The 13,987-nt window shown below is 42.0% G+C and overlaps 1 protein-coding gene across 20 annotated transcripts in view; it reads right to left on the bottom strand.

Annotated features, from left to right (window-relative positions):
- ptprsa (protein tyrosine phosphatase receptor type Sa) overlaps positions 1–13,987 on the bottom strand; it is a 220,110-nt gene that overhangs the window by 19,036 nt on the left and 187,087 nt on the right. For all 20 annotated transcript variants that reach the window (XM_069521829.1, XM_069521842.1, XM_069521828.1 and 17 more), the window contains 4 exons: positions 11,249–11,346; positions 8,214–8,337; positions 5,049–5,224; positions 3,022–3,141 (listed from right to left, as the gene is read on the bottom strand). In XM_069521829.1, the coding sequence (XP_069377930.1) occupies positions 3,022–3,141; positions 5,049–5,224; positions 8,214–8,337; positions 11,249–11,346 (518 nt within the window). The remainder of the gene's footprint in view (positions 1–3,021; positions 3,142–5,048; positions 5,225–8,213; positions 8,338–11,248; positions 11,347–13,987) is intronic.

Raw genomic sequence — 13,987 nt, 5'->3', positions numbered from 1 at the left:
GTGGTGCAGTTTGGACTGGCTGAATAAGTGACTTTAGTTCAGTGTCTGGGAGCTGAAAGCATGATGCTGTTTAAATGTATTATTCATCTTTCTACTACTACTATTCTATTCTTCTAAATTTATCTGCCGTAAATGTGGAAAACTACCAAACGGTGATGGGTTTGTTCTACCTTATAAAGAGGTCATTATAATTTTCACGTTTTGTTCACACTGCAAGTTACGGTCTCAAATTCTATCACACATAACTCAGCAGACCTGTTAGAGACAATTTGTGGTTTGGTGTCTTGCCCAAAAAACATTTCAGTCCTCGCAGACTGAAAGAGCCAGGGATCGAACCACTGACCTTCTGTTTAGTGGATGAAATGTTCAATTGTACATGGAATAAACAAAGCACTTTTAAACAGGGTTGTATTTTTTTTTTTGAATATGCATTTTTCAAAAGGCCTTTAAATTATGCAGTTCAGTCACAGAGAAACAAAGAGAGGACACAGCAGCTATATGAACCTCTGTATGTGTCGTATGGCACTAAATTGAACTCAACTGTTAAACCAGCAGCTGTGTTACACAAACACTACCCAACTACTGACAAATAACATTTAAGGGATTTTCATATTTTTTCTGTGTGCATGTTTAAACTATTGACTTGTCAGCTGCCTTCACAGGGGGCGAGCGTTCTGTTCTTAAAATAGATTTTTGGTGCAACATCGGTAAATACAGTGTAATTTTCCTCTGGGAAGCTGATCAGGTGGCCTCAGTATGATAAAATCAGGTATGATCCGTTTATACACTGGACAGTACAGGTGCTCTGCGTTCTCACGGCACCTCCGCTCAGAACATCTGCAGATACACGCAGCAAACGCCCACATTACACAGCCCCTGTCAGCTCCGATGTCAAACTCAACTCTCAACGCATCAAAGATGCAAGCTGGGATCCAGAGGAAGACTTTGAGAAGGATAAGTAAGAAGAAAGGAGAAAAAAATGCACCCTTGCATAATTCTGTCCTCTCCTCTCAGAAGAGTCCTCTAATGGAGGTATTGTTTGCATTTCAATGCAGTGCTTCTGCTTCCCTGACAGAGGGACTGTTTTCCTTGCTGAATAAATGAATAAATGAGTGTGGTAATTAAAAGCAAACTGACCTAGTTCTTATTTTCTTTGGGTTTTTTTCTTTTCGGTTTGGACATCCCCTGTCTCTGCAGTTAATGCTGTATATAGACGACTGGTGCTCGGTTGTTTTCTTTAAATTTAAATGTTTTTGCACAGAATTCAGCATTCACACAATTCTGCATCACTGAATATAAATGTGTGGGTTTCACAGTGCTGTTTTGTATGTTTGTGCATTTACTGCCAGCCTCTGCTTACACTTCACAAAAATCCAACCTCAGAGACATAAAGTGAAAACAGCCCAGAGAGAAATCACACTGATGACTGCAGTTATGAGGAGGAGGGAGAGAAGCTTTAAAAGCACCATAGCTGCTGGTGTCTTTGTATCTGTAGCGTCACCGGTTCGCCATCGTGTTATTTGTTCTGTGCTGACACACCAGTGAAAAAGTCAGTCGTGTGACGTTCATGTGACGCTGTCGGGTTAAGAGGGAAAATTCTAAATGTCTCCTGACAGCTCATGTTACTACTTTGTGTTTGCATGAGGAGTGTGATTCTGAGTGAGAATGAGTTTGCATGTAGATGTGCTGGTGAGAATTCTTTTCTGTCTGTATTGAAATGCACTGCTGGCGTGCATCTCTGTGTGACATCATATTTATGCATGTGTCCCGAGGTGTGTAAACACATGTGTTTGGGCTTTCTGCTTTCAACCCTGACTTCATGTTTGTGTACATGTGCATGTGAGCTTACACACGTGCAAATTGCTTCCTCTTAGTAATGTTTCATGTGTTTTCAGACTCTGCGTATTCAGTGACTGTGTGTGTGTGTGTGTGTCTGCACAGAGACATAAGAGCAGTCTGCCAATTATGTATATTGAGTTTCTCTTCTGCTCACTTTACCAAAGTGCTCTAATTTGGCAGACGCACATAAACAGATGATCTACTGAGGGGGGAGAGAGCTGAACAAGGTGAGAGGGATGGAACGGGAGGTCGATGGGGACAAAGAGATATATCTGTATATGCATGTATTTTTACATTAAATGGAAAAACAGCAGACGGTTCAGTCCTATTATTTCTATTGCTAAATTTTACGTCTGTAACTTTATAAGCTGTCTAGTTGGCCCTCTGTTCACTGGGAACACAGTGAATTGTTATGCAACTTTACAGGTGCTCTTTTTTCCACTTCTCCAGTGTTTTATTTGACGTTTTGATATTTATAGCATAATATATTTGTGGTTTTAAGTATCAGAAACATTCTCAGTATTAGAGCTCCTCTCTTGAGTTTCTCTCTCCAGCTCTGTGCTCAAATATTTCAAAAGCAAATAAGCTTTAACCACAGATTACTGCTCCTCGGGAAGGATGTAGAATGAAATGTTGGTTTCCTGACATCGAGTTGTTTTGTTTGATGTCAGTATCTTTTAATCAGAATCAGAAATACTTGGTGGAAGAATTGAGTTACGTTCCAATCGCTCCAGCCAAGAATGGAATTACACACAGACCAAGACAATGCCAATAAAAAGAAGTACAAAATATAGAGAAGAGTTCATATAAAAGGTTTGTAAAATATGTCCATTATACTACTATAAATAGATTGTAGCTTGGATGACAGGTTGAGATGAGACATGCTGGGGACATAGACTGTGTAGTTATGACATCACAAAGTTACACAAGTCCTGAAGGCTGCTTTAAGGGGCGGTTTCTGAATATGGATTATGTGCATTACTCCATGGACTCACATTTATAGAGCTGCTTTATAACCACACAAGATATAAAAATCTCACTATGCAACCTTTGTGATAAATTCAAAGGCTGTATTTAATGCACGCTTACATGCTTTAGCACTGTCCACCTTATAATCCTCTGTAACTCCTTCTTGTTTTCTGTGTGTGTGTGGGAGAGAGACAGAGAATGAAATCATCTTACCTTGTGCAAAGAGAAAGTGCGGACACAGAAAGTGGCCAGTTCTATCGTGTCCAGCAGGGTGACTTGGGTCATACCATAGGTTTCTGTGCCACGACTGGGCCAATACTGGTCACACTTGATCTGTCGGAGAAGAGAAAGAAAGACGCACTGAGGTATTAGCTGCAATACGTCACATTCTGATAAATGGTGTCTCCTCTAATAAACACAATCACACACATAAGAGGAGAAGAGAAAATTCAAACCCACGCTCCATCTCACACTAATACATGCACTCGTGTGCCGCTCATAAAGCGAAACCTCCTGTGGATTCAAACACCAGGCGGTGTTGACAGAAACACCAGGGTAGCTTCACGCTGTTTCACATCTGAGAAACAACACAGTGTACAGTGAACAGATGTGACCAGGATGTAACAGCCCCTCCCCTGTTCAAGCTTAACTTCATCAACCTCACACACAAATCCTGCCTGCAGCCTCCCCCCAAATCAAACATGTTTACAGGTCAGCCGACAGGGCTGCGTCTGAGGCACATACTTAACTGTTCTTAATTCAGAATCTATCCTAACGAAAGCTTAATATAGTCTCCGCAGATTAATTTTTCTAAAAAGTGTCAACTAAGAGTTGTCAGATTCTGAAAATAAAGCACCAGCTCCTCCAACCCCACTGCTTAATAAAGATTCATTCAATATGGGGTGTAACGTGCCGGCGGACATCTGACGAGATGTGACAGCTACTGAGGGAGATGCGCCGCTCTCCTGCTTTCTCTCCCATTTCCTGCTCGAGCTGACACTCAAGTTCTACCGCCCGCTAATCCTGATCACGTTTGACAGCAGTGGAACTCGCATGTCGGGATGGAGAATAGGTAAACAACTGGAACGGGATGGATAGAGGGAGAAAGAGTGGAGACACCTGGTGTGAACGTGCCTGATGTTGATGAAACATCCGAGCTGGCTTTTTGACACTTAAGTCCAATCCTTCACATGCCTATCGGTGTATCCTGAGAAAGCACTCACACCATTTGGGTTTATTTTATGGCTTTTTGTTGCTGGAGAAAATATTCAAATGTTCAGCGTACACTTGATAATCAGGTACAACAGGTGCAGGCTTAAATAATGAGAAGCTGTTAGAGGCAAATGGGACTGATCTCCAACTGTCAAACATTTTCCTTAACAGAGCCAATGTGTTTTCTACTGATCCACCATTATCACAGTGAGGAGCTGCCATTAATTCTACTACATTTGCTGTTTTTAATCTGATAGTTTGTGGGTTTAAGATGCTGCTGTTGACTTCTTTCTCTGAAACTTTGATATCACTGGCAGTACTGAAAAAAGTTGGCAACGTGAGAAAGTGGTCGTTTCCAAAACATACACATCCAGCACACTTGAGGCTGACTCCCAGGGATGTAAATGTACAAAAAGGAAAACTAAATGACAAGTGGATGAGTGTGATTACACCCTGAAACTCATTCCTCCCTGTTGAAATTCACTGTGCTTCCACACCACATCAACAGATGGTTTGTAGGACGCAAAGAGATGCTGTGGTCACAGGTGCTGCAAGGACTGTGCCTCTCTGCTGCTTAGATTTTAATTTTAGCTTCTTGCTCCGTGTCGCTAAGCTCTCAGCACTGTAGAGAACATGCAACAGATTGCAGTCTCCAGCTGCAAATAAGACGAGAAAGCAAAGCCAAGTCTATAAAGATTCTCCCAGCGGACACAGTCTGACTTATCAGATGTGCACAGGTACACAGTCTTTGAATTAACTCTGGTTTATCACCCTCCTCTGCTGTTTCCACCAACCCCATTCAAATTTCCACTCTACCAATGACATTCAGGTGTGCAACTGGGAAATCAGTGCAACGCTGTGCTATTTTCAGCTGGTTCTTGGACTTGGGTCTCAGGAAGCAGTGATTTGATTTGGAGGTTAAGTTAAAAAAACAACATTTAAAGTGGTTTGTCAGGTCACTGGAGGGAAGCTTTAAAAAGAAACCCAGAGCCACGGCGTTACTACAGAAATTGGTGGAGCAGACTTACCCGTGACTTCTCCTCCAGCCTGGTCATCATGACCACAGTGGCCGCTCTCTGCTCCCACACCATCCTCCAGAAGTCCCCAAACGTCTCGGGTAAAGGACCCTGGGTGGCGATGTAGGCGTTCTGCTTCCTGTAGCCATCAATGTAGTTGGCGTTGATATAGTCGCTACCTGTGATACCTAGAAGCAAAGGAAACAGAGAAGAAGCTGAAACGTGGTTTTCATAATTCATCACTTTTTCATTACTTTAATTCACTCATTATTTTCACCCTTCAGTTTGATGCCATCTGCCAAAATAATTCCCTGTTTTTAAACACTCTGACCCCATTTCCCAAATAATAAAGGTGTGAAGATTCTAGACTGGAAAAAAGAAAAAAGAAGTAAATCACTTATGTAATGTGTCCTCACACCTCCTACTGGTGAAACAAGTTAAAACCGGCTGAGATCAGATAAGACTATGGAACTGTCCAGAGACAAATGGGCCTGTCTTAGATCATGTCAGATTTTAGGGCTTGAAATATTACAGGTATTACTCCTTCCCAGTATTTGTTGGATCTTGTTTTGGAGTAGTATCACAGCCTTTCTCATAAACGTCCTCCTGAAAGAAACCTGTTGTTCCATTTGAATCCATTAAAATTAGCTCACCATCACAACTTCCTCTACTGCTCTTTTATTATTCTCTGGTTTGTGCCTCTGTGGTTGTGGCTTGGTTTCTGTAGATATGATTTAGCCTCCATCTGATTTACCACCAACACTGGAGTGTGATTGAAGATGGAGGATAGTGAGGACGGAGTATATCAGCCACCCGTGGCACCACAACCAGGAGGTGGATCCAGCTACCATCCCTCTCAACCCGCTCAGTGCTCTGTCACACCGGTTCCACTAAATCTAGCCGCAAGGAAGCCTGTCTGCGTTGCTGCATGGATGAATGTGCACTGGCAATGTTTAAATACCAAGGACGGTGTATCTAGCACCCTGACAGCAACTATCACAGTGTCCTGTAGCATTATTTAAAATGTCTGCAACAGTAAATGGACACTTTAAAGCTGAAATGTGTAATTAACTTCAAGGCTACATACAGTAATACTAATACTAATGCTTTTTAGACATTCACTGAAGTCTGCAGACTTTCCTGAAATTTTACGGAGGGGCTGTGAGAACACAACAGTCCGAATCAGTTGCTCTGGACATTAACTAGAACTTTTCCTGCCAAATCCCTTGTTCGGAAGAATACAAAATGTCTGGAAAGTTCGCAGCTAGCGAGTGGCCGTGTTGATGACGTTTCTAACACACGATGATAATGAAAACAAATAACTCAGGATTAACAAGAATACATGAAGAGGACACAGATGAAGTTGCAGTCAAATTGGAAAGAATGCCATTTGAGAACTTTTAGCGATAAGAACTGATGCTGGTGTCGATGTGCCGCAAACAAAACACTGTTATTGGAATTTATACGTCATGTTCTGCCTCCTGTGCCCTGTGTATAAATGTGAATGGTGAACTAGACCCAAATTCCTGGAGTTCACGTCTAAAAATGACTTATAAAGTTTCTAGTTTCATTATGTGTGGTTCAAAACTGTCATCAAACTGATCTGAGGGTGTTGCATTGTAGGGTGAATTGTTCTTCTTCCAAAAAGTCATGGTGTCTTCCAGTTTTCTGCAAAGTCACTACACCCTCAGTTATTCAGTGGTTCTAGGAAAAAGGTTTTAGCCAAAATATAATCTTGCCATTAGAGTATGTGTCTAACACATTGTGTGACAGTGATGCGACAGAACATAACCTGTCTTCATTTAACCAACTTCTACTGTCAGTTGAAAAGAGACTCCAGTGTGGTGGCATCTGTGTTGGAGAGTCACGTCTCTTTGACTGACGTCTCCTCACTCAAGCGAAACAATGAAACACTTGACTGGGCTAATCTAAGAGAGGAGACGCAGTGAGGACAACAAGCAGGGTGGAGAGGAGGACTACGATAGAGAAAGAGGGAGCAAGAGTGAAAGCTAGAGAGCAAGAGTGATGGAGGACAAAGAAAAGAGAGGAAAGATAAAATAATGGAAAGGAAGAATGGAAATTAAGACACAAAAAGAAAGGCAAATGTCATTAAAACGGAAACCACGTCGCACAATCTGAGTGTGGTGCCTTGGCTTTAGTCATAGCTAAGTGAACAGAGAATGGCGGCGTGCATGAATTGTTCTACTGCTTCAACTAATGGCAAAATCACTGCAGTGTAAAATAGAAATTTCAGACTTGATTAATTTATGTATTTATGGACGAGGCATTTTTCCCTGGGATAATTTTGTTCTGCATGTTGTCGTAGCCTCAAATTGGCCTGACTATTGTGATATTTTGAAATCTACGTGGAGCGTTTAGTTAGCTCACACAAAAGCAAAGTACTGAGGAGTTTGGCACAAGTGCGAGGAGTCGGGGCGCTCTTGTGGTGATGCAACGCCAGAACAATGTCAGCGGTGAAGGGTGACTACCTCTGACAATGTCCCTTGAGATTTAGCAGTCAGAGAGGGAGTTTTTCTGGCTCTGAGACACTCAGTACTGTGTCTATGGGCAGTTAGAGGGAAGTCATGAGAGGAGGACTGATCTAATGAGACAAATAGGACAGTGAAAACACTGGTTCAATTGCTGGGACACCCTTAGAGTGTGAGATACGACTGGGCCCAAAGATGAGCCCAAACAACTCCTTGCCTCACTCCCAGAAATAATCTGATTCCATAAAGTGCTTAGCTGCTGTGGACCAAGTTGAGCGCAGACAAGTCCTCCGTTTAGCCTCCAACAAAACTCAGTTTTGTTCTATAAATTCACCATTTCCTGGGAATTGAAACGAGCTGAACTGAATCTGAACTTCAAACGCTGTAAATTATTTCGACTTTATCTCTTTGGCCTCATGCTACTGTGTGGAGTCCAGACAATTGTGTAATCCAGACTGTTAGTGGTGCTCTTTCTTTTCATTTTTGATCCAGTCCAGACCAGTCCGTACAGCTTAGATTCTATTCCATTCAAGCATTTTCTGCTTTGTACTGCTATGTATTGTCTTATTTTGATCTCCATAGTCTCAGCCCATCTGGTCCTATTACTTATATCTATGTACCCAAATGGTCCACAAAAAAGGCAGAGCTCCACTTCAAGGTGGTGGTGACGGTGCAGGGTGTGCCTTACTGTCAATGGGAGCCAGGATGACACGGGAGTGGTCGTAGGCGATGACGTTGGCGTAACGGTTTTTGGGCTTGTTCACCTCCAGGTTGGAGTGTTCCCAGGTGAACTGCTGGCCTGGATCGATGGACTGTTAGGGAGAGACAAACAGAACATGCGCGCGCACACACACACACACACACACACACACACACACACACACACACACACACACACACAAGGAATCAGAGGAGCTGCAATAGCAATACAAAGTGAATATTATCATAGGAATAATAGGGGAGAGAGAGAGAGAGATTGAGAGGGTGATTTCCCCCAAAGGGAGAAAATAAATGTTATGGTGAAACCTGCTTGCTGACGGTTTTAAAGCAGGAGCAGCAGCACACAACTACTTCATCAAGATCATTAATGTGGCGGCTACATACTGACAAATAACAATATTGATGAAGGCGGCGGTAACGGGTGTGGAGCATGTCCTGACCCCCGCGTGAAATAGAAATTCCGCCGCCTCTTTATAATACCAGAAATCCAGATAAGTATTCTGTTCCCTTGTCAGGATAATTAAATATTCCATTACGAGTCCATGTTTGCGTATAAGCGCCAGTCGCTCTGTTGGTGTGGCGACGAAGGCTTGATGGATATCTGCAGACGTGCACGGTGCAGGGCGGTGCTTTAAAGAGACACTGAATTCCAACTGGAAATGTGATCTCGCATGTACAGTCATTATTGCTTCGCTCAGTTTCATCCTCGCTCCCTCTCTCTTTGCCCACATTTTCCTTTTCTGCATCTCTCCATCTTCAAAGTATTCCAGATGTCTTTGTCTCTCCATCTCCTCTCCGATGTTTACAGTCCCTCCCTATGCAGCAGTCATCCACCTACTACCCCTTTTCTTTCTAGAATACCTTATGGCTGAGTGTACATAAAGATTGGGGATACTTCCCACAAATATCTCACAATTGAAAAATTAACATGAATTTCCCTCTTCTCCTCTTCCTCATGATTCATGATAGAATTTTGAGACGAGCTACAGCTCCTGAGGACAAGATTTCAGGACATGGCGGCGAACTGGCAGACAGAAGAAAGGGAACTGACCCTGGCTGTAGTATCTTCAGGTAAAACTCTGAAAACTCGGGCCGCCTTTTTTCCCCATTACCGTTTGCACGTCAGATTATCTCCTCTTCATCTCCGCTCTCCAGCTGTGATGCTCTGCGCTCTCTCCCCTCACTGAATCCTCATCATTAACCGAGCCTCCCCACCTCATCTCTCTCCTCCCGCCTCTCGCTCCCCTCTTCCTTCCATTTCTTCCTCCTCCCTCACATCCCGCCTGGCTAAAAACCAATCAGTCAAAGCCCTGTAGAGCTGCGCTTGGCAAGCCGGGGTCCCCGGACGAGCAGCCATTCATCAAGAAAATAACAAAATTAAAATTACACTTCTCTATTTAATTTGGTCATTTATTTTTCCTGTGGGGTGGTTTCGCGAAGGGGCAGGGGGACAGGAAGAGAGCGAGGAAGAAAGAGCGGGAGAAGAGACGAGCGGGCAGTTTAATGCTCTCTCTCTCTCTCTCTCAAAGCCAAGTAATTAGAAGTTGTAGTTGCAGCAAAGCATCAACTTTGACTTCACGTCTCTCATCTCTCTTCCTCCCCGAATGGAACAAGCTTGTCCATTTGGTACACAGCCCGGATGTGGATTTATGAATAATAGATACCCAAGAAATACTGGATTGCTATGAGAAGTCATTATCCACCAACATCCACCGGCAGGCATGATGACGGCAATCTTTGCTGGTGTAGCCGCTTCCCACCTTAGCCTGGCGCTCAGCGAGGCGACAGGCACAGTGATTTAGGGATGGCTAGGAAAGGATATTGCTTGTATGCAAACGAGAGCTGATTCAGCGCTCCTGATTTCTAATCAACTCTGGTGTCATTTATAACCACTGCGGTCTCAGAGCTCAGACAGCTCAGTTACTCCTTCCACACACACACGCCCACGCATGCACGCACACTTCTGTGCAACAGCACCCACACACACGCACACTATGCTGAAGCCTGGCTGCTGCTGAGCTTTTAACCAAAATCACATCAGTGAAGTTCTGCTTAAAACACTGGACTATATATCAGTTGTAAAAGAAAGATCAATGTTGTGTTAACGACTTTTAAAGCTTTTATTTATCCCCCAACTGAACCATTTTATACAGTTTTGTGAGTAAATCATTGAGATAGCCTTCGACCTGTAATTTCAAGCCTTTAGTATATTCAAGTTTTTTGCATATTGTTGCTATATGGCAACAAATACTTTTTACTGTTTTACTGTTCAGTTTTGAAAAGAAGGTATTTTACTTTGATGGAACAATCACCAGGAAATGCTGCTTGCATCTGGATTGTGACTCACTCGACTATCCATCATACTTTTATCAGAGGAAATTCCTATGTATGTATATTTAAGGGCAGCCTTTTGTGCTGTTTTTGACTGTATAGTGAATTTACATATGCTGCTGTCATCTATAAATCATGGAACATCTATGGAACATTTACAACTGTGCATTGATTTCCCATCATCCTTTGGAAATACATTTTTTTTAGCATGTTTAAGTAATGAATTATGCAACAGATAGTTAAAAGTGTTTGTATTTTCCTCTGTTGAATGCAGTTACACACATTTTGTAAGAGACACATTTCAGGTGTCACAAAAAAATGTTTGCTGATGCAGGTCTGGATGCATTACTGAGTAATTCTTCTATCGAGCCAAGAATTTGAGGAAATTGCATTTGGGAGTTCAGAAGAAAAATCTTACACCGTAGAAAATGACAGCTGTTTTGCTTTGCCATGCTGAGGCAACAAACATATCAGAGGATCAAAGAGGCTGAGTGCAACTGATATTCCATTTATTTCATTCAAAATTGTCAAAAATGCAGGGAAAAGAGCTTTAAGAGGAGAAACAGCCATTTCCCCCAGAGAAGAGAGGAAAGTCTTGTGTTTCTTACAATGAAAACACAATCAGACATAAATCAATACACTGAGAAAGATTTTAACCTTTGGCCCACTCACCTCATATTCCTGCGAGAGCTTGAGGTTGTCATTGGCTTTGAGCAGCTCTGTGTGTTCCGCCAGCTCCGAGATGGGGATGGGAGGATGATTCATCATACCTTTTTGCCAAAAAAAATGGAGAGAACATTTCCGAGGAAGGAAAATTCATTAGTGCTGCAGACAGGACACAAGTTCAATACTTAAAAATCACACTGCACACCATTTATGCATGAGAGTTTCTTGCTTACATAACAATGGAAGTTGGGTTTTAGTGGTGAGGAAGCTTGTGCCGAACATGGTGAATATTACACACAGCAAGATGTATTGACTGGTGATGTTAAAGGCACTTGATTGGACCAGGCCAGAGCTCAAAGAGTTTGTCAAGCATGGCTGAGAAGGAAGCCAGCAAACACCCACAGATCAAAACGAATGGAGTCTCACCATTCAGTTCACCGATAGGACCAAAAGGTGCTGAATGTTGCCGGAGAAAAAAGAAACCCTGAACAATAACAACTCCTACATCCAGAGGCATGAATAATTTGAATAGCTTGGGAAATTAGTTGAAATTGACATAAGATAAAAAGTGTAAGGTTTTGATGGTGAAATCACAAGACAAGAAACCCGACAGGCCTTTTTTAACTCTCTGGATCAATGGACTGCTTATGTTGACAAAAAAATCCCTTGTACTCCTCACTGAAGATAATCAAAAGCAACATTTCCTTTCAGCACAGCGGCTATCAACAAAAAAAGGGAAAACTCAAGATCACTAGGAAAAAATACTGCTTTGCAATGGAATCAAGTCTTTAAGGATGATGTTACTTCAAACTGAGTTATTTCGTGTTGTCTATTAATGAATACAATATATTATTATTTTAATTATCTAAACTTTATTACTTTAACCATCAATCCTACCAATTCAAAAGTGAAATGGGAAGAAAGCTTTAATTTTTGAATGTGGATCAACCAAAGATATGCCAGAGGCTTGTTTCTACATCTTCAGTCCATGATACTCTCACTGTGCTGCGTTAGTTAGCATAGCTACCAATTTTGACTGCAAAAAGACGTTTATGCTCGACCAGAGCCCTGACCTGGGCGACCATGTGAAGGGAGGTGGGAGAGGGGATGAGGTTTAGGAGAGTGAGTGATGCTGAGTGACAAAGTGAGCTGCTCCATTCCAGCCAGCAGGTGCAAAGCACGCAAGCTGCTATTTCTATGGTTGGTTCCCTCACAGACTAAGTCAAACACCTCTTACCTTCCCAAAGAAATTAAAAAAATAAATTGCAGTTGCATGTCCAATATGTTCTGCTCCCAAATCCTTCTGCCTTTTATTCAAAGGAATTCTCTTAAAGAACTATCTTTTCAGCCGGGTGAGAAAATTGTGAGATTTATTTTCCTTTTTTTTTCAAGCTCCAATATCCACTCAATACTGTGTTGCTGCTGGTACAATATTATCAGCACTGCTGTGCACTTCAGTCGCTAATCCATTTAGGAGCATAATGCTGAGGCCATGTAATGGAATATGGAGCAGCCATAGATTGTGGCTCTGTCCCTGCATGCGGCCTGGAAATACTTAATGCTTTCATAGTAAGGAGCCTTTTTTCCCGCCGAGTGACAAGGTCAAATGTTGAATGTCTGAAACCTCCTCACAAAATAAAGTTACCCAGACTTAATTGGCTGCGTAAATCGACATAATCACATTAACCATCCTCAGTATTCCTCTTTTGATAAAGCTAAATACCCTCCCCACGATGTCAGTGGGTCACTGATGTTTTGGTTGCTTTTGTTAACTTAAGAGGGGGGAGCCCAAGTCTCTGTGCTGACAGTCTTCATTAGTGATGGTAATTTATTTTACACTGAGGGAACAATGCGACGGCGTCAATTACATGAAGATATATGAGGCGAATGGAGACGACACTGGAATGCGCGACATTCTCCAGAAAATGAATGGACACACCACATTAGCAGACAACTTGACAAGAGCTGTGCAACAAACACCCATGAACCTTCTTAATGGAGCATTTGAATGATGTTTACTGAATTAACACTGTTTTTAAATCATTTTCTTTTCAATTCAACATCTTGATGAACCCAAACAAAATCTTTCAAAGTAAAGAACAGAACTCCAATTATATTAATGTGTGTGTATTCGTACTTAGGATTTCAGCGAGCTAACAAAGCATGCAGATTGTGGTGGCACCACTTAAGGATGAGAAGGAGTTATTAAACTCTTCCAGAATGCAAAATTCATCAAGACAAGCATTGAGGAAAAAAAGAGGAAATATTGCTAATTAAATTTGGTGGCTCATTTTCTTGCCTTAAATTGAAAGAGAGCAGGTATCAGAAGCTATGAGCAAAAATAAGTTACTGTGTATGCAAATACTTTCTCTCCTTTTGAGAACAAGAGCGGGTTGTTTGAAGGGAGATCAAAGTGTGTGTGTGTGTGTGTGTGTCTGTGTGTCTGTGTATTTATGAGTGTGTGAATTACAGAGGAACTCAAACTATATCAGTTCCTCAAAGTTTGTGTTTTCTGCCCACATTTCCAGTCTGCATGTTTAAGTATCTGCTACAGTTGCAGAGATATATGAGGTCAGTGTGTTTACATATACATCCAAATAACCCATGATGCATTGCTAGTGGGACAGGTTGAAGGTTACACAAACCAGCGTTTGGCAGAATGGTTTTGGGAACTTGAAAACAATTTGAATACTTAAAACTGTACAAAATATGTAAGTCATTTGAGTTCCATCACACTTTGGCCTT

Source organism: Paralichthys olivaceus, chromosome 3 (genome assembly GCF_024713975.1).
Source record: "Paralichthys olivaceus isolate ysfri-2021 chromosome 3, ASM2471397v2, whole genome shotgun sequence".
NCBI classification, from domain to species: Eukaryota; Metazoa; Chordata; class Actinopteri; order Pleuronectiformes; family Paralichthyidae; genus Paralichthys; species Paralichthys olivaceus.
This window is presented reverse-complemented; position numbering and strand designations above follow the sequence as displayed.